General features: G+C 40.3%; 2 protein-coding genes across 4 annotated transcripts; one reads left to right on the top strand and one right to left on the bottom strand.

Annotated features, from left to right (window-relative positions):
- The first annotated feature begins 15 nt into the window (after positions 1 to 15).
- On the top strand, positions 16 to 8,352 carry borcs8 (BLOC-1 related complex subunit 8). 3 transcript variants are annotated; one of them, XM_012871656.3, is made up of 6 exons: positions 26 to 174; positions 376 to 488; positions 2,263 to 2,327; positions 2,432 to 2,539; positions 4,567 to 4,658; positions 7,335 to 8,352. In XM_012871656.3, the coding sequence occupies exons 1-5, from the start codon at positions 138 to 140 to the stop codon at positions 4,634 to 4,636; spliced, it is 393 nt and encodes a 130-aa protein (XP_012727110.1). In that variant the 5' UTR covers positions 26 to 137; the 3' UTR covers positions 4,637 to 4,658; positions 7,335 to 8,352. The 3 variants fall into 3 exon arrangements, with proteins under 3 accessions (XP_035997269.1, XP_012727111.1, XP_012727110.1); XM_012871657.3 differs by lacking the exon at positions 4,567 to 4,658 and having other exon boundaries at positions 25 to 174; XM_036141376.1 differs by lacking the exons at positions 2,263 to 2,327; positions 2,432 to 2,539; positions 4,567 to 4,658 and having other exon boundaries at positions 16 to 174.
- On the bottom strand, positions 4,768 to 10,671 carry tmem221 (transmembrane protein 221). The gene is made up of 3 exons (XM_012871652.3): positions 10,014 to 10,671; positions 7,868 to 7,953; positions 4,768 to 7,167 (listed from the first exon to the last, which is right to left on the bottom strand). Exons 1-3 carry the CDS (start codon positions 10,316 to 10,318, stop codon positions 6,635 to 6,637), a joined length of 924 nt encoding a protein of 307 aa, XP_012727106.1. The 5' UTR covers positions 10,319 to 10,671; the 3' UTR covers positions 4,768 to 6,634.
- Between the last annotated feature and the right edge of the window lie 8,927 nt (positions 10,672 to 19,598).

Genomic DNA, 19,598 nt, shown 5'->3' with positions numbered 1-19,598 from the left:
GGAAGAAAACGAGAGTCTGTGTTTCTGCCCGGAAGCTCGCTGTGTTGCACAGCTGGACAATAATACGGAAGTGGGAATCAGCTGACGCTGTTGCTCACGCTGTCGGCTGCAGAAGAGAGAGATAACGTGCTTTTGTCATGGAGGACCAAGAAATGCAACTAAAAGTTAGAAGAGGTAAATAAATAAGTAGATTAATTAAACCTGTAACTCTGTAAGAACCGTAACGTTGCTGCGCTAGAAGGTGTTTGCTAAACAAGCTAGCGACTAAGCTAACGCGTACACATGACGGCGTTAAGTGTTTGTATCCCTCTTAATGTTTTTTTATGACACGAATAAGGTATTTTTTTTCCTGTCTGGGCTTGTCTGACCCCACAGTGAGTGACAAATTCACGGAGAGCATGTACGTTCTGGCCAACGAGCCGTCAGTGGCTCTCTACAGGCTGCAGGAGCACGTCAGGAGGTCCCTGCCCGAGCTGGTGCAACACAAGGTACTCCCCCCTGCTGCTCGATGCTGCAGCGTCTCTAAAATACAAACATCTATCTGCAGCGTCTCTAAAATACAAACATCTATCTGCAGCGTCTCTAAAATACAATCTGCAGCGCATTGTGCTTCCAGTGGATCTAGTCTGGTGGATCTAATCTTTGCGTCTAGTGGACGCAAAGATTGGCCTCGGATCTGCCTGGTAAAGCATTACGACCTGTGTTGTTTAGCTGCGATTCGCAAATTACGTAGCTTGGCTACCTATATTTATTGCTCCAGTGTAAAATGGTGTCCAGAAATAAGCAAATAATTTATTTACAAAACTGTCCCCAACATGGGTGGCCAACTCCAGGCCCTCAGGGGCCAGTGTCCTAAGGTAGTTCAATAGTTTGAGTTAAGAGTTGAAGCAGGGACGGATCAGAAATCTACAGGACACCGACCCCTGAGGACCGAAGTTCCCCCTCCTCTAAAAGGTTCATCTAGTTTTGTATCTTATTTTGAAAACAATGGCTACATATCTGTTCAGCTTACTGTGATTCAAATCATTGGCTGTAAGCCCATTTGAAAATGAAGTAAAATACATACAAGGATATAGGCCTGAGTCAATATGATATTCTAACAGTATCATAACCCGGAGAAAAAATAACAGTTTCACAGTCACACTTTATTTATGCAAAAAATAAAGCATATGAAGGGATTTAATTGCATTTATTTACCATGGGAATACAACAGTTATTTCTACTGCTGTTATAATCATTTGACATTTTTATTTCAGTTTTATCAGTGCTTACATTTATACGTTGTTTTCATTTTTTACACATAGGCTTAAGCAAAAACATGGTATAAACACCTACTGAATGTGGTCGTAGTTTTCAAATGCATATCGTGCAGAAATTATACCTTCTGCCTTTTTGCTGTTTATACAATAACACTGGGGGGCATAAGGAGTTGATGTCAACTGGGTAATTAGTCAGGCTGCTCAGAGGCTTTTAAAGTGAATAACCCTGATCAGACTGACATTGAGAACTTGTGTAGTTTTTACACACGGTCTGTCGCTGTAAAGTATTTCCACAAAGGCCAATTTGTCTTTCTTGTATAGGGACAATTGTAACAGCCTTCAAGAGATTATTGCTTGAATATTTGATTTTTAATATATATTTAATATCTAAACGCAATGTGTGGTGCGCCTGCCAAACAACCATTTTAACGTTGTGACATCGTGTGTAAATCTCCTTCGACAGGACAACTTTGTCTGACAGGCACATTGCAGTATTTTGCTACGCATGCTAAGCTGTGTTAGCAGCCAGCAGTAGAGGAGGCAAAGAGCAATCGGACAGATTAGTGTTTTGGTGATGCATCTTTTATTTCAATGACATCATCCTTGTGTTTGTTGATTCACTTTGGCAACAAGGATATTAGAATTTCTGATTTTCATACGCACACAAGGCAAATCATAGGAAATGCCTCTAAGACAGAGAGTATTTAAAGGAACCCGTTCGGAGTTCTGCTTTTTAAACATCCCGTTTTTCAATCTAACACATGGTGGCCAAAAGTAACTTGAGCTGGAAATTAAATGAATCATGTCGGAATTCAAGGGAATACCTGACAGAAAAACTCCCTTATCTTCATAAAAAAACATTACATTGACCCTTTTTTCTGAGAAGAAGCACGCACGAAGTGGTATCTTGCAATTAAACAAACTGCACTGTTGGCTGTAAAAGTTTGTTAATCTCAACATCTGTCTACATTATTTGATGGTATCGCCTTCCTCGCTTGCACAGACAGACATGCAGAGCTGGGAAGAACAGAGTCAGGGGGCCATCTACTCTGTAGAGTATGCATGCAGGTGAGAAGATTCATGGTGTGATTGTTTTTTATTAAGCGGAACCTCATCTGCCAATTACTTGGAGTTTATTCTTGTACTGTTCTCTCTTTTTTTTTTTTATGCAGTGCCGTGAAAAGCATGACCAACAGCAGTGTGTATTTCAAAAACATTGACAGCCTTCTTCGACAAGCCATCACCATGAAGGAACAGATTAGTAACAGTCATGGACGCAGGTACAAACTCTTTCTAAATCTGACGACAACTGCTTTTACTTCTGGAGCATTGATCTGGTCAGTTTAGCAGTTTAGCTGGTTGTTAATCAGCCTCAGCTGTTCTCGTGTTAATGTTAATCCCTAAAAGCAAAGAGAGAATAAGGACTTGATACCATTGACTGGACTGTATGCTTCCTGATCTAAACTTAATAGAACTTCTCACGGGCATAAAGTTTAGATTCAAACGTCACCACCAGGTAGCACCTCTGACCGCCGAGGAGCTGGGAGGAGATTCCCCAGGACACCAGCTGTTATTTCATAAGGAGCATGCCCCAACGCTGTCAGGTATAGATGCAAGCATGTGGTGGGGGGCAAACTACTGAGTACCATTCTGAGTTGCTGCAATGACCTTTCAGCCGATTGGACCAGCCTGCAGCCTCATGTCTCAGTTTCACTTTCCTTGTGACTTCAGATTAAACCCTCCGTGGTTTGATCATTTTCATCAAATCATGTGGCATCCTTTCATTCCCAACACCTTACCCATTCCATAATGTTACGGATATCCAGCAGGATCTTTTTTCCCAATTGGGATTTAATGTGTTTTCAACATGTTCCTTTGATTTAATTGAGCAATGTATTGCACACTGCTCCAGAACGCAGCTGCAAATGCACAAAAGAATGCCTGAGAAAATCGAACGGCTGAATTTGTTGCACTAGCCCAGTCACACTCCAGACCAAAGATTCGGTGAAAAGCATCATTGTGAAGAAAAGAGGATCAAAATTCCTCCTCAATAATGTGAGACTGTAGAGTCGTGAAGAAGAGGATCGCTTGAAGTAAATGTGGCTGAAGGATGTTCTGTGAGCCGTTCAGTCATTGAAGCCATTAATTTTTCTCACATGCTGTTTCTGTACTTCCATTGAATTTAGCAGATCAATAACACATGAATGGAGGCTCGTTAGCGGGATTTTTTTTTAGGCTCTAGACGTTTTGATGGTGGGTAATGACTCAATTTGGAGATGTTTGGGAGACAGCACAACATCTCAGAGCTTCCATGTATGCTTTAAAATAAACACCATTCTGTTTTAACGCCATCATTTATTTAACATAAACAATCCAGCCGTATCTATTCATGCATGTACCAATCACCTCTCATTTGTAAATCATTTTGTCTGTCTACTGTCAGGAAAGACCATAGACAAATTACCATCACCAGAATACAATTGTTGTGATGTTTTCAGACTTGGTAAAATGAATGTGTCCTTAATCACTTCAGATTTTTAACAAAGCTGAAGATGGTGCTCCCGTGATTTCTTTTTTACAAACCCTAACAAGGCAAAATCTGTGTTTACATGCATTGCAATATTTCAGACTGCTCAGCTTAACTTAAGTCTCCAGATCCTGGAACAATAATCATTTTTACCACAGTCAGAATCAAAAAACTCTCACCCACACTTTACACCCCCTGTACATTCACCTGAAGGGGTGAATACTTTTGCAAGGCACTCTATGTTTTATTTCATGAATGAAGCAAGGTTCATTGTTGGTGTCTATCTGTAATTGAACCAGAGATGGGGTGTTGTAGTTTTTCACGTGACTGTAGGAAGTATGGCTGAGCTCTTTCATGTCCGTGAAACGTGACACCGATTGGCCTTCTCCATAGAACCTAATTCAGTTATTGGTTGCTTTGACCGTGACCTTTTCTCCGAGCTGAAACGGCTATAACGAGCTGTTGAAAAGTGCTTAATTAGGCTGGTATCAGGGTTCACATGCCATGTAAATATGGGCTTTGACTGCCCATGGTTAAACACGTGGTTTAACCTCGTCTGTCCTCTTCTCCTCATAAGAAAGGCAAACTGCTGCTTACAGATCATTGTACTTTTTTTTTTTTTTTCATTTCCACCATATTATATTTTTTTGTTGCCTTTGCTTTATTTACTCCTTATTTGAAAAAAAAAAAACATTTCAGTTAATATTTCAGTTTCTTTTCTCTTGTTCATTTACCTGTTTATTCCATTGCTCATTTTCCCCCATAAACACCTGCATGCAGACAAAATGATGAGACTTCATCTCCCGGCCCCCCTGTTCCTGCCGCCCAAACCTCATCTGCTTCCTCATGAACGTTGGACAGATGTGTCCAAGGTTAGTAGTTCCTCTAGATGTGACGCGCTTTGAAAGGCAACGTCTCTTTGTTTTGAATGGCCTCAGAAAGTGGCAGAGTTTTGTGAGCATAATAGAAGTTCAGAAATTGTTTTTTTTTCTAGAGTTTATTTAAGGTGTATATGAGATAATATTGAACACATGAAAGCATACATTTGCACATCAGTCATACATTTCTGATGTAAAGCCTTTTAATACAGTAATGTGTGTTTGGTATTATAATGGAAGTGCCAGATCAATAGTTGATTGGTGTGTATATTACTTAAATCAAGTTCATGAAAGGTCGTTTTAGGCATGGACTTGCTCAACGACGTCAGAGTTTCTAATTTGCATAAATCTTCCATCATGGTGTTCTTGTAGTTTAAATTCTTCTACTGTGAACTGCTGGTCAATTGTCTATATTAATATATTCCATAGTTTTCCCTCATTTAGGAGAAAAACTAATTCAGCTCTTTGGAAATATTGCCATGAAATATCTACATAAAAAATATGTCTAGTTCTGGTTTGGAAGTGAATGCAATCCCACCAATCTCAAGTCCTGCAGCTTTTGCCTGAACAATTATCTGCTTGCTATTCATCTATAAAATGCAGAACAGCAACAGGAAATTCTGCCAGTAAAAAAACACATGTATTTGAGAACTACTGATCAATTCAGCACTAGATTTATACATTTGTGCTTCAGCCATTATTAAAATACCAATAAATACATGGTATAGATCAGTGGTTGCCAGAATTGTCCGTTTCTGACCCATGAAATAAAAAAAAGTGGAAGAGACTTGTGGCTCCAAATCTTATTTAAGCCCAAAACTATTCATACTCCTGGCAAATTTAGGTGCAAAATTATTTTCACCCAACCAAGATATTTGTTTTGATAGGAAATGAGACCTGCATCTCTCACAAGATAATGAAAAAAATGTTTTTAAAAAAACAAGTTTTTATTTTGATAATCATGAAAAACACGTTATTTATACCCTTTTTGTTAACTGACGGAAAAATCCTTTTTGGCACATTTTGGGTATTGTGGAAATTCAGCTTCTCTTAAAACTGCTGATCAGCTTTTCCATGTTTCCGCTGCTATTTTGATCATTTAACTTTGGTGATGAGCTGCAGGTCTTTGAGGTTGGAAGGCCTCCTTGCCTTGACGCTAATCTTTATCTCCCTGCACATAGTCCTGACTGGATCACTGGATTCTGATCCAGTCAGGACTCTGGCTGAACTGCTCCTAATTATTAATATTACTCCCAGTCACAAGAAACCTGTTGGTCAAATTCGAGGATTACCCTAAATCTAAATCTGTCAGGGGTATGACTCATTTTGAGCTCAAATGTGCTACCATATCAATTATACAGGACTATTAAAAACAACATCAACAGGGAAAGTATTATTTTTATCTATTTCTAAGTATTTTTTCAATCACCTCTAAGATTCAAGGCTTTAAATGATCAATTTAATTATATTGTTTGATTCCTGGAGAGGATCTCAAGACTCCCTGCTTGTCGGTTTTCAGCCTATGTGGAGTCAAAGGCCCCAACTATGGCACCACTGGTGTATCTAAAAAAAAGTGTACTGTAATTGATTCGTTTTTTAATTGTTGCTTTTCAGTTTTATATAAAAGCAATTTCATCGTAATAAATTCTTGTTTTATTTTTGTGGTGTAAATTACACGATGCTGTAAGACCTGGGTGTTTTTCATTCAGGTTATCATACCGTAGGAATCTAATACCAGTCGACGCCTGTGTCAAATAAACTGCTGCATTAGGTTTTGATATTAACCGCATAACGTGAACTGACCATTTTAAAACCCGGGCCTTTTTTGAATGCAGCCAAACAGGATAAACTTGTCTTTTGTACATTGAAGAAACTGTGAGCTTTCCCTCTGCTGTGGGGTTTCACATGTACCACTCACGTGCGGTCGTGTATCAGTTCTCTAATTATCGTCCTCTGAAAAGAGCCGCGGCTCACACGAGGGTTGAGTCTTTTGCCGAGATCCCTGATTTGCGAGCTAAAACGCTCCTCATCTCGTTGTTGACCCCGTTCCAGGGTTTCACCTGAGCCTGCAGCAAGCCGGACTCAGTGGACAAGGTCCGGTGCATGCGAGGGCAGCTCCCGCCGCCGCTGAAGCCATCCTTATCACTGGATTGGCTCTGAGAGCCTTCGGTGGGGGAGTACTGCTGCTGGTAAAGCTCTCGCTGCCTGATGTTGCCGCACGGCGGGTACGAGATCGGATGCTGGATGTGAGACTGGCTGCGGTGAATCCGTGGTTTGTCCACCCCGACTCTCAGCTCGCAGGGCCGTGAGATGGGCATGCCGCCGTGGTCGTTTTGATAGAGGGTGTCGGCTAGGTCGCCCTTGTAGTGCTTGGCGCTTTGGGAAGCTTTGACCAGGGAGTGTATCACCGCCACCAGCAGGATCATGATCCCAGAGGAGAGTACGCAGGCGCTGGCGATACCCGTTTCCATCTCGCATATCAGGAGCATGAAGATGGACATTGCTGCCAAGAAAGAGGAGAAGGTCGTAGAAAGGTTGAAGACTTACCCATGCAGAAAGCACTTTTATACACAACCAGTAAACAATAAAAGTCATTAAAGGGGCGAGATAACCGTAAACTAAACGCATAATGAAAGCTGCTTTTCTCACTGATATCCTGTTTGCCTGCAGGAAACGGACTATGGACCCAGGAATGTTGAAGGAAGGGGGGGAGAGGCACAGCTCTGGGATGTAACGCGACATCCTGAGTTGGCCTCGACGTTCTCTTGCACGTCTACCATTCGACTGCGGCTGAAGTGGGGTCAAGGGGAGACAACCAAGCATCACAATGAAGCGACCCCCCCCTCCACCACCACCCATCTGCTAAAGCACAAGTCACTCTGTGGAGCGGGGTACCCCAGCACTGCCAGCTTCAGCATTAGAAACACTGAAGTCATGGCTGCTCAAAGAATGCATTGTTCTCTGAAACTGGACGGCAGGATTAGAGGAAAAGCAGCAGCGCTGGTATGCCTCTGTTGCTGAAAATCCACTTTAACAGCGTTGCTGTGGATGCTAGTTTTCATTTTTATGGGGTTTTTTTAGGTACAGATAGATGTCTATAGACGATCAGACATGTCAGATTTAGGGATAGATGCTTTAACAGCAAATACTAGTAACTGAACGTTGTGAAAATGTACTGTTGGTTTTCTTTCCATTGTCCTTACCTGCCAAATAGACAGACACCCCCAGGCAGAATAGTCCAATAGCCACATGCCGTACAGCTCTGCTATCCAGAAGGAACCAGTCGGCTCTGTTGAAAGAGATCCCATTTCAGCACCCATGTTTGCACTCTTTTTTTTTTTTTTTGATGCTCCGTTAATAAAGATGGAACATTATCTTTGTGTTGATGCATTTGTTTTCCCAGAAAAGTTTATCTTGTCTGTTGTAAACATGCGATTTCTGGTTATTTGCTTGTTTTTAGACATGCATACTGTGACACAAGTAATTATTTCTCCTTTTATTCACCAAAGCCTGGACCAGGGAGGTCCCAGGCTTTGGTGTTGATACTGACGTGGGAAGGGCCAGCTAGAGGCCGTGCGCTGGGTGCATAATAAGAGGAAGGCCATTGTTTAGATGGGATCCGTTGTGTGTGTGTTTCTGCTTTCTGGCACACAAGCTAGCCCCTCTTTTTTCCTTTTTTTTTTTTTTTTACACCTCTTAAACCATGTTTTCTTTAACACTAAGTATAAAGGTTAAGTTTAGTATCCAGAACAAGGCTGTGGTTAGTAGCATTAACAATGAAAGAAGATTGTGTGGGCACGAGAAGAAACGCATGCAAGCAGCTTATTTTTGTTTGTTTTGTTAGCAACTGTTTTGAATAGAAAAGAGAAACCAATGTAGGATGTGAAGCAGCGTTCAGATATATTTCACTAAGATTAAAATACCTAACTCCAGGATTACCGTGTTTAAGGGAGCGGCTTCTGGTGATGTTTAACCTTCTGTAAGTTGGTTTATATTCAAATCCATTTATATTCAAGAATTTTTGCAAAAAGATGCATTTAATACTAAAAGGCTAAAAGCAATCACAAACTTTGCCAGAACCTCCAGGGAATGTTTCCCAAAGTTTAGGCTGCGTATGAACCTCAAAGGACATTCAGGGAACGTTGTCTGGGGGTAAGTTATATCTGACCGCCTGAGAACCTTTAAGAAAAGTTCCCTCAAAGCGCAACTTTCAGGAAAGGATTGTGGCATGTTCTCTTTAGATATCCGTCAACTTCCACGGGTAACCTTCAGAGAACATTTAGGGAACCTTAAAAAAAAAAAACATTAGGCTAAGCTAGCATACAAGACTTTTCCCGGCAAACTAACTTTACTGGAATGTTCCCTAAAGTTTAAAACAATTAGCCGGAATTCATAGAACACTGAGAAATTACTCTGAAAGTTCCTGATTTTTTTTTTAACCTTAAGGGAACCTTTACCGAATATTTCTGAAAGGTTAGCTTCAACATCGACAGTGAGAGTTTCTGATAACAGGAGAGGTGTTTTCCTATTTGGTTCCTTAAAAGTTGTCTACGACTTTTATGTAACCTTTGAGGAACTGTGAACAGATTAGGTTCCTTAAAGGCTATCTGTAATTTTTAAATTAGCCATTCTGTAATGAACCTTCGGGGAATGATCAGTCTTTACAGTTTAATCGTCAGACAACCTTTAGCGAACCTTATGAAGACCTAAAGAATAACCAGGCTAGTATGTCAGATTTTCCTCGCAAAAAGCAAAATGTTCCCTTCACGTGATCTGCACCTGTCATAATGTAACCTTTAGAGAATCTTTGGAGAATGTCCCCTAAAAGATCCCTAAAGGTTAAATTCAGCTTCCCAAATAGAACCTTTAGAGATCATTAGGAGAATGTTTCTTGCATCTGAAGCCTTAACAAACCATTTAAAGGATGTTCCTGAAAGGTTCTCTGAGGGCTAGTTCCAATATAAACAATGAGACTTTCTGGGAACCATTTAAGTTCCCTAAAGGTACATAGCAACTTTAATAACAAACGCTCTACTTCTTTACAGTTCGGACCTTTAAAATGGGGATTTTCAGCGTTCAATAAAATTGCTAAACTATTTTTTTCCCCGCAGTAACACTGGAGTCTTTCTAATGTCTGGTAAACAAAGCAGTTTGCGTGTTAAAACTAGTGGATCTAACTTTGCAGCGACAAAACGAATCTCTCCTAGTTTAAACACAGTTTAAATACTCCTTCAACAGGCTTTATTAATGCTCTAATTAGCCATAAAACGAAGGCTTAAATCTGCGCCACAACTGGACGGAACCGACTGCGCCTTGAGGCAGTTGGCTGAGCTGCTGCGGGCCAAATACCTCTCCGTGTCCTGATCCCCTCTGCAGACCTCCGTGGAAAAGTAGCTGTGGAGGAGACACACGACCACGGAGCTCAAGTTGAGGGTGAGGGACAGCGCCGAGAGCACCGTGGAGACCGGCAGCAGGGCGGCCCAGACGTCAGCGGGTATGAACGAGTAGGAGGCGGCGGTGGAGGGCTCCTTCACCGCCGCCCGCTGGGACTGCAGCTGGAATATCAAGATCACCGATAATACGGCCATGATGGCCGACAGCACCCCCAGTAAAGACAGAACAATTAAAGATCGCTGGCTGTACTTGAGCGCCATGTTTATCCTGGATTTGAACAGGGAAGTTTCCCGTTGTCCCCCCCAGCGGGAGTCCCAAGTGTCCCTACGGTCCTGCGCCGTGCGCTGCTGGCATCGCTGCGCGCCTCCAGTGATCCCGGCCGGCTGTCCTGTCCGCAGGAAAACTTTTCCTCCTCGATGCGGATTTGAGCTGGAAGCGGCAGTGCGCCCCGCTGCTCCGTCTGAGCATGTGATGGCCTTCAAATCCCCAGATTAAAAAGTTCGCGGCAACAAAGGACTTTTTCTCCTGGACAGTCGGAAACAATGACTCGGCGGATCCATTGGAGAGCGCGCTGAGCCAAGACATGAACCTGTGAAAGAGCACATGATATAACTTCTGTGTCACGTATATTTGTTATATGACACAAATAAAATACTATCAGTTTCTATTTTTTTTCTGTGACAATTGGAATTTGGATTGATAAATAATGGTTTACTCATAAAGTAATCTTAAATGAGTTACATCTTTTGAAAATGTATAGACTCATTTGTTCTAGTTCAATGTATTGTTGTTCTTGTTGACTTAATTTATCTTAAGGATTTATGGTCAGTTTTCATCCACTTTTGTTTTCAATGAAGGTGAAGATAGGCCATGTTCACGTGTAGGCACCCCTGGTAACGCGTTTTAACAGAATAATAGTAATAAAAAAATATTAAAATGAACGGCCGAATTTATGAGGAAGAGGTCCCCTGTGCTTGACTCCTTTTTTGGGACCCTAAGACCCTAGTTGCTATATATATGTACCGTCAATATGGAGGGGAGCTGTTATATATAATAACTGGATAGTGAAATACGAATTTAGTTCATCGACTGTTTACCTTGTTTACATGAAAATAGAGCTTTTACAAGATGGTTCTTTTATTTGTTTTCTAAAATGTTCCTTATAAACTGGGCATAAACTTTAGAAATGACTTCTTCCATACAAAAACACTGCCCCTATTGTTATTACAGGTCGGAATGTGCCGTGGTGATGTATAAGCTTGCTGGTTTTATGCCTGAACTGTACCTTTAATTGTGACCTTGTTCAAGAAGTTGCACGTTGAGTATACACAAAATCCATAAAACAGAAGCCGCTCACAGTGACGTGGGCTTAGAACTTTCTTGGGACCTTCGAAACCTTGGGGCCCATGACTACTGTCCCATTAAGTCCTTTCTAAATGTCCTCCTGGCTATACTGTGAACTTTGAACCTTTTGTTCACCTCTCTCACCCTCCGCATCACTGTGCGTTGTGTCTTTAACGCCCGTAGTCTTCAAAACTTGTTCATCACAGCAGGCATTTTAAACTTTTTACTTATGTTTGATTAGAATTAGCAAATTTATTCGAGTAGCTATATTTAAGGCATTTCCGGCTTTAAGATCAACGTACACTGGCGTTATTTCAACGGCATGCTCTCTTGCCTTTCACAATTTAAAGTATGGTCAAGAGAAATGTGCTTTGGTATCATGTCATATTTATATACAAGGGAAACAGTAAGACATGGATTACAGTTGAAAAGTTCATTCTGATCAATCTAAAAAGTAAAATATAAATTACCTAAAATGCTCATTCCTTTTAAAAAATATGTTAGGGTGCCATTAGATGCGGCCCCTGAGATATTGAGAAACAATTTGCCATGCACCATTATTTTTCCTACAAGGTTGGGTATTTCTTCAATTATTACAGTGAGATTGTAATGAAAAATCTATTTATTTTAAGGCTTTAAAAACGGGGTTCCCGTCAATATGGAGAGAGCTGTTTATTTAATACGCCCACATCTTGTCCTTCATGTGCCTTTTGGTTATAAACAACTGAAATCAATGAATTAGGGAAAAATGAATAACCCCACATACATCACATCAAATCAGGTGTTTGACTTGGTTTGACAAATTGCATGTACAAAATATACTAAATGGATTTTGTACATAAAATGATGTAAGAGGTTTTTTCCAAACTCACTCGGATGACACTACATTCATGCATGCCACTATGTATTCTGCTATGTAGTTTGCCTTCAGAAACTGGCTGCAAAATTATTGCCTCATAAACACGTGTGTAGATATGATAAAAGGCCCCCGTCTAACTTTAGATTAGCCTACTTCTTATCCTGTAATATGAACAGCCATTGTCGTGAAGAGATTAAAGGATTACTGCTGGTCTTTTCAGCAGGACACTACATTATCTATTGCAGGTAGAATAAAGCATTTAAACTAAGGAGACGTGATGAATAACGCAGATTTTTTTTCTCCCTGCATGACTAGATTGGACATTCCTAGAATTCCTCGTGTCCAAGATGGGATCGGGTCAGCTGTACATTACATTGAAGCTTGGAAATCTTGCAGCAGAGCAGCTTCATAATATAAAATGTGCTTTTTTAATTTTTATCCAGTTTTTGATAAATCCCTTTTCTCGATTCCCTGGAAATACAGTTTACATGAGATGCATTTTAACAGCAAGTTACCTCTCATTTTATTCTCACTTAAGGCAAAATTATTTTTATATGTACTTCATCAACACGTTGCTAGACCACAAGCCCCTTGACACACTTGAAGCCAGTGACTTTTGCTACAAAGGCCTATTTGTTCTTCTACAAGTTGGGGGTTGGTGGGAAGGTAAAGGTATAACCCTTATTCTGTTGAGATGTAGATAAGGCTGTAGCTATAAAGATGCACAATGTGAACAATTGCTCTCACACATGTACACTGACCATGCAGGCTATTTCTGAATCCGACAGCTTCACCACATGCTCTAAAAGGGACGTGGCTGATCTTGTCGAAAGCAGAAGTGAGAAGTTTCAGGAAAATGAAAAAAAAAAAGAAAGAAAAAAAGATGTGAACTTCTCAAAAGCACCTTTATCTCTGCACAGCTTCTCCTTTACTTGATTTGTCACTGATTCCAAGTAGTGAGTGAATAAGGTAGTGATTCGATTACCCACTACACTAACAAAGAGTTCACATAAATTGACTAAAAAAAAAACACGTTCATATAAAGACCCCGCTTTGGAAAGATGGGTTTTCTCCTCTGCAGCAGCTGATCAGCTTGCTGTGTGTGCAGAAGGGCCGTTTGCGTTATTCTTTTTGAGGCTCACGGCCCCCTCGTAGATGAATCCTGGAGGTAAAGGCGGTGGCAGTCTGCAGGGATGTTGCTAACTATTGCATCAGATGTACAGTTTGAGACTAACCTCTTGGGATTTCAAATGGTGTGTGTGTGTCTGAGCATGCATTGTCGTATGCCCCTGCATGTTGTTTGTCTTACTGTGTGTGAGGCAGTGAAATGAAGCTGTTATCCACACTTACGCAGATTATCTGTGCTATTAATTTGTCACCCTATTATTTTTAGGAGTGCCTTACATTGTTGTGCCTCCCAGAAATAGACAATAATGTGGCTCACGCAGTGATTCATTTGTTGCCACTAAATATATTAATTGACAGCACGTCTGCTCCTCCTTTTGATTTTTTTTAAATCAGATTTTTCCATATTTGCTCCCTTTCTCGCTGTGTGTCGCCTGCTTTTATCAGTGATTTCAGCCGATCCATTGTAGCAACAGATGTTCCTGGTCTGTGTGCTTGTTTGAAACGAAGGAATTGGACATTTACAGGAACATCTCATTAAATTAGTCTCATCCAAAACCTGATTTATTTCAGTCACTGAATTTAAAAAAACTGAAGCTCATATATTAGAATCATACATAGGTTGATACACCTCAAGCCTATATGTTTTTGGTGACACTTTAAAGAAATCTGCAAGAAATAGTAAACAAGGGGAGTGTTGGCCGAGTGGTTAGAGCAGTGCGTTTGCACTCAGAGAAGGATGCAAGTACCCGGTTTGATCCCCAGTGCCGGCACCCTGGGTCCCTGAGCAAGACCCTTAACCCCAGATTGCTCCCCGGGCGCTGCACATGGCAGCCCACTGCTCCCCAAGGGTGATGGGTTAAAAGCAGAGAACAAATTTTGTTGTAATGTATGTTTCAATGACAATAAAGATAATATTACTAATAAAATAATCCATTATAAATGAAACATAAATAAAAGAAAAAATACAAATAAGGTTTCAATAACTGTATAGCCTATGCAAGATTGTCTTGGTTAATATATGGATCACACATCTAATAATATAATAAAGCATAGTTCCTCTGCTATCTTCTTTGAAACTGTATGTTTGACAGAGAGAGAGAGGCGGAGACAAACCATTTAGCTCGCAAGCTTTGGCCCTCTCAGCCGAGCGAGCTTCCAGGGGTTTCCTGGTGTCTGAGCTCCATATAGCGGCCACCTATGCCAAACCACACCGCTGCTCCCTCTGGATGTCTTCGTCTTAGTTAAAATGTACAGCTTTATATGAGATCTACCTTAAACCCTAACAGCTTTCAGTGTAAAATCAGAGGAAGTGTTCATCTTGATATTGTTTTCTTAATCCTTCTTGAGCCTGAAAGGTTTCTTGCACAGTCCACCGCTCCCCAAGGGGATGGGTTACATGCAGAGAACAAATTTCATTGGAATGTATGTTGCAATCGCATTAAATATTATTATTATTGTTATTATTATTATAAGTCAGCAGGTCAGGATAATTTAATCGCAAAGCCTTTTTATGCAACCACAGAGAGAGCTACCTGGGTAGAAATCTGTTGATGCACTATAAAGGGGTCTAGTACATGACTGGGCCCCCTTAACATGTGTTTTTAAAAACTTCTTTTTTGTTGTTCTCTAATTTTCTGACAAACTGAAATTTGAGTTTTTGTTAGCTATAAGTAGGTACCATTAAAATTAACAGAAAGAAACAGGCTGTAATATGTCAGTCTGGAGGTAATGCATGTATATATGAGTTTCACATGTAGAAAACACAGCCAATTACATTCGCTGCAAGCTGTGAAAATGCCAGTCAGCTGTTAAGTTTCTGCATGTTGTTATTGCACCCATTTATATATTTTATCTCAAATGTTTTTATATATTTGTGTTATATCTACACTCAACAAAAATATAAACACAACACTTTTGGTTTTGCTCCCATTTTTTTATGAGGTGAACTCAAAGATCTAAAACTTTTTCCACATACACAGTATCACCATTTCCCTCAAATATTGATCACGAACCAGTCTAAATCTGTGATAGTGAGCACTTCTCCTTTGCTGAGATAATCCATCCCACAACACAGGTGTGCCATATAAAGATGCTGATTAGACAACATGATTAGTGCACAGGTGTGCCTTAGACTGCCCACAATAAATGGCCATTCCTGGATATTGGATATTCATTGGAACTGGTACACGCTGTCGTATACGCTGATCCAGAGCATCCCAAACATGCTCAATGGGTGACATGTCTGGTGGGTATGCCGGCCATGCAAGAACTTGGACGTTTTCAGCTTCCAAGAATTGTGTACAGATCCTTGCGACATGGGGGCGTGCATTATCCTGCTGCAACATGAGGTGATGTTCTTGGATGTATGGCACAACAATGGGCCTCAGGATCTCGTCACAGTATCTCTGTGCATTCAAAATTCCATCAATAAAATGCACCTGTGTTCTTCGTCCATAACAGACGCCTGCCCATACCATAACCCCACCGCCACCATGGGCCACTCGATCCACAACTCTGACATCAGAAAACCGCTCACCCACACAACGCCACACACGCTGTCTGCCATCTGCCCTGAACAGTGTAAACCGCGATTCATCCGTGAAGAGAACACCTCTCCAATGTGCCAGACGCCAGTGAATGTGAGCATTTGCCCACTCAAGTCTGTTACGACGACGAACTGGAGTCAGGTGGAGACCTGATGAGGATGACGAGCATGCATATGAGCTTCCCTGAGACGGTTTCTGACAGTTTGTGCAGAAATTCTTTGGTTATGTAAACCGATTGTTTCAGTGGCTGTCCGGGAGGCTGGTCTCAGACGATCTTGGAGGTGAACATGCTGGATGTGGAGGTCCTCGGCTGGTGTGGTTACACATGGTTTGTGGTTGTGTAACGCCTTATGGTAGAGAAGAGAACATTAAATACACGAGCAACAGCTCGGGTTGTCATTTCTGCTGTCAGCGTGCCAATTGCACGCTCCATCAAATCTTGTGACATCTGTGGCATTGTGCTGTGTGATAAAACTGCACCTTTCAGAGTGGTCTTGTATTGTGGGCATTCTAAGGCACACCTGTGCACTAATCACGGTGTCTAATCAGCATCTTGATATGGCACACCTGTGTTGTGGCATGGATTATGTCAGCAAAGGAGAAGTGCTCATTATCACAGATTTAGACTGGTTTGTGATAAATTTTTGGTGATATTGTGTATGTGGAAAAAGTTTTAGATCTTTGAGTTCATCTCATAAGAAATGGGAGCAAAACCAAAAGTATTGCATTTATATTTTTGTTGAGTGTATTTAAGATATTTTTAGGCTATATCTGTTGAATGATCCCAGGTAAACAATGTGATGTTTTGTTGTATACTATTTGCTATTCAATAAAATGACCATAGATTAATTGTATTTGATCCAGCCGCTCCACGGTCTGTGCTCATCTGATTCATCTCTTCATTATTCGTCTGATGCAAATATAGACTGTAGACAGGTCACTCAAGCGCACAAACTATATCGATAAAAGTGTTGGTACTGCAAGTCATTCAGAATGATGTCTAGCATTGCTCTGTTCAAAGAGCCAAAGACACCCTAAGCAAGTCGTCACATTGAGGGTCAGGGTCACAAATACTCATGTGCATCAATAGTGCCCATAGAGATCTTCAAATCAGCCACGTCTTCTCATCCAGAAACATTTACACAGGCTAGTCTCACCACATTTCATAGTTAAGTGGTCTATCGTCTTTATCGCCGGCGAAACCCAAACCCAAACATTCCCAAATGCAGGCATAACGTTAACTCATTTGACCACAAAGCACATGTAGACTGTATTTTCATTCATCTGAGGTGAACTTGTACCAATGGAATTTGGAGGCATTTCAACACAAAGTTAATATGTATAGACTAGTAACTGATTACATGTCTGAGTGCTCAGTAGACTTTGATTTGTTTAAATCTATATAGTAATCATGATTATATGAACGGTCTTTCTCACACAAGGTTTAGACCTTCTAAACCTTCTCAGTCTTTTCACCATATCTGCATCACTTGTTAAGAGATTTGGATTCTTTACTATTTTGTTCTGGCCCATTCTTGCTTGACAAGTCTAAGCCTTTGCTGGTCTCTCCATTTTATGCTAAACCATAACACCCTTGCCTGTCACTAAATAATGTGATAACCCCGGAAACTCTGATGCCCCTACCTCTTACAGGACGTTTTTGTTTTTTGTTGCTTTAAATTCCAGACCATTTTACATTTCTCAAATGCTGGATCTGCAATGTCATGTGTTGTGTACAAACTATGCACTCCAAAAACATATGGAGGTGTGTACCTTAGCTGGCTACTAATGCTTATTTCCATATTTGTTTGTGACACTTCCATCCAGCTCTAAACTCAAGGGCTTTGTCCCACTGGCATAAGGACTTTGGACAGCATTTGGTCATCCATAGTTCAATATTGGAAATACTTAGTCCGATAGAACCTGGACAAGATTATTAAGAAAAAGAGATTCCTTTAAACTAGAGTTTCAGGATTTTAGGAAAACATTTGCTTTGTGTTAATATTAGTGAAAGTTGCATTAATAATTCCCGATTTAGAAAAGTAACTAAAAAGTGTTGTTTCTTATTGACCTAACCACTTCTTCACCTTCAAAAATATTTTATGGCTGAGCAACACCTTAGCACACAGAGCTTAGTTAGGTAAAACTTATTGCAGTCCAGGTTGTTCTATATGCACGATATGTACAGTGATAATGATAAATGTGCAATATACTCCGCACACCTACTTAGACTTGCGTTCTGTATGCACTCTGTGCATACTAAATGACAAATAAAGTTGTCTAAGTCTAAAGAGGCCACAACATCACTGTATAAACCAAATGTAGTTGATATTGCTGCAAATGTAAATTCTTCAAAGAATTTCATTAAAAGGCCAAATGTCCTCAACTGAATTATTTTACTATGAATGCAAGCACATTAATGATTTTTTAAACATTTGCACTATAAATAAAACATTTATAGTTTTTAAAGGTCTCTTAAAAATGTTGTTTACATTTGTCACCCAGAGTGATGATCATGCTAGAACCGCCGCTGCATTCAACACAAGAACCCTTAAATCAGATATCACCCTCCTCTCAAGCTTTTTAAAGATAAGGTAAAAAAAAAAAAAATTACGTCACGGGTTAGTGCTTCTTTTTTGTGTTAATTTGTTTAGAAAAATGTAGATTTGTCCTCAAAGATTTCTCTTTGGTCTCGTTGTTGTACTGTCAATATAAACAGTGAGATTTGCTTAAATCCTGACACGGCCTTATAAAGTTGATAAACCAGCTATGATATGGCAAACTCCCTTCATGTTATAAACTCTAAATAAAATAAGTTTATTCTATTTCTGACAGTTGTATTTAAAATCACTCTGCCTAAATTAACAGTCAGACAATCTCAGATTACTGTTGACTCCAGAAATAAAACATTTTTCATGTTGTGCTTTCAGTTGCTATCTTCATTTAGACATTTCCTTTATTTCCATGCAGAGGTTAAACCAATGTTATACAGTTTTAGCTGTTTTTAGTTGCCGCTATATAGCTCTGAAAATAAGTTTTGCCTATTGATTCCCTACTACTTTAAAAGATGCTTTAAGATTAGTGTTCAAGCTGAGAAAAGAGCATGCATAAGTGACCTTCTCTCTTGTATCTGCTTCATAATTATGCAGTGTTTGTTATTTTAAACTGACTCGATATCCAGGTTGCAATCTCTAAATGCGGAAATAACTCTGAACTGCTCACAACTTTGCAAATGGTGATGAATCTTCACAAGAAGTCAAAGCTTTATATAGCATTGTTTGCTACAAGGTGTGGGCACCAAAAATCAACATTTTTGTTGCTATGGCCCTTAAACCTTTAAACAATTAAGCAAAAGTGATACATAGGCACCATTTTTGGCATGTCTACAAGACATGAGCTCACCATAAACTACAGGTCAGAAGCAGGGGATGCAGATTTTGAAGCTTATGAAGAAATTAGATTCTTGATGTCATACACGGAAACTCAGCTGGCTCGAGCTCCTCCGGCAGCCAGAAGGTAAAGGAAATGTCTTAACAGAACAACATTTAGAATTTGTGGGAAAGCAGCATTAGATAGACTATAGCATGGTAGAAATATAACCCTCCTTTGATAAGTAGCAGAAGCTCACAAGTAATAACACCTATCCGACTGTTAAACACAGGG

Source organism: Fundulus heteroclitus, chromosome 9, assembly GCF_011125445.2.
Source record: "Fundulus heteroclitus isolate FHET01 chromosome 9, MU-UCD_Fhet_4.1, whole genome shotgun sequence".
Taxonomy (NCBI): domain Eukaryota; kingdom Metazoa; phylum Chordata; class Actinopteri; order Cyprinodontiformes; family Fundulidae; genus Fundulus; species Fundulus heteroclitus.
This window is presented reverse-complemented; position numbering and strand designations above follow the sequence as displayed.

What these genes read in the sequence shown, in the direction of transcription:
- tmem221 (XM_012871652.3), bottom strand. Translation starts at nt 10,318, where the DNA reads ATGGCGCTCAAGTACAGCCAGCGATCTTTAATTGTTCTGTCTTTACTG. An exon ending in GGGGATCAGGACACGGAGAG is followed by an intron (nt 7,954 to 10,013) that starts GTATTTGGCCCG and finishes CTCTTTCAACAG; the next exon opens with AGCCGACTGGTTCCTTCTGG. An exon ending in GGTGTCTGTCTATTTGGCAG is followed by an intron (nt 7,168 to 7,867) that starts GTAAGGACAATG and finishes CTTTCTTGGCAG; the next exon opens with CAATGTCCATCTTCATGCTC.
- borcs8 (XM_036141376.1), top strand. Translation starts at nt 138, where the DNA reads ATGGAGGACCAAGAAATGCAACTAAAAGTTAGAAGAG. An exon ending in GCAACTAAAAGTTAGAAGAG is followed by an intron (nt 175 to 375) that starts GTAAATAAATAA and finishes CTGACCCCACAG; the next exon opens with TGAGTGACAAATTCACGGAG. An exon ending in CCGAGCTGGTGCAACACAAG is followed by an intron (nt 489 to 7,334) that starts GTACTCCCCCCT and finishes GTTTGCCTGCAG; the next exon opens with GAAACGGACTATGGACCCAG.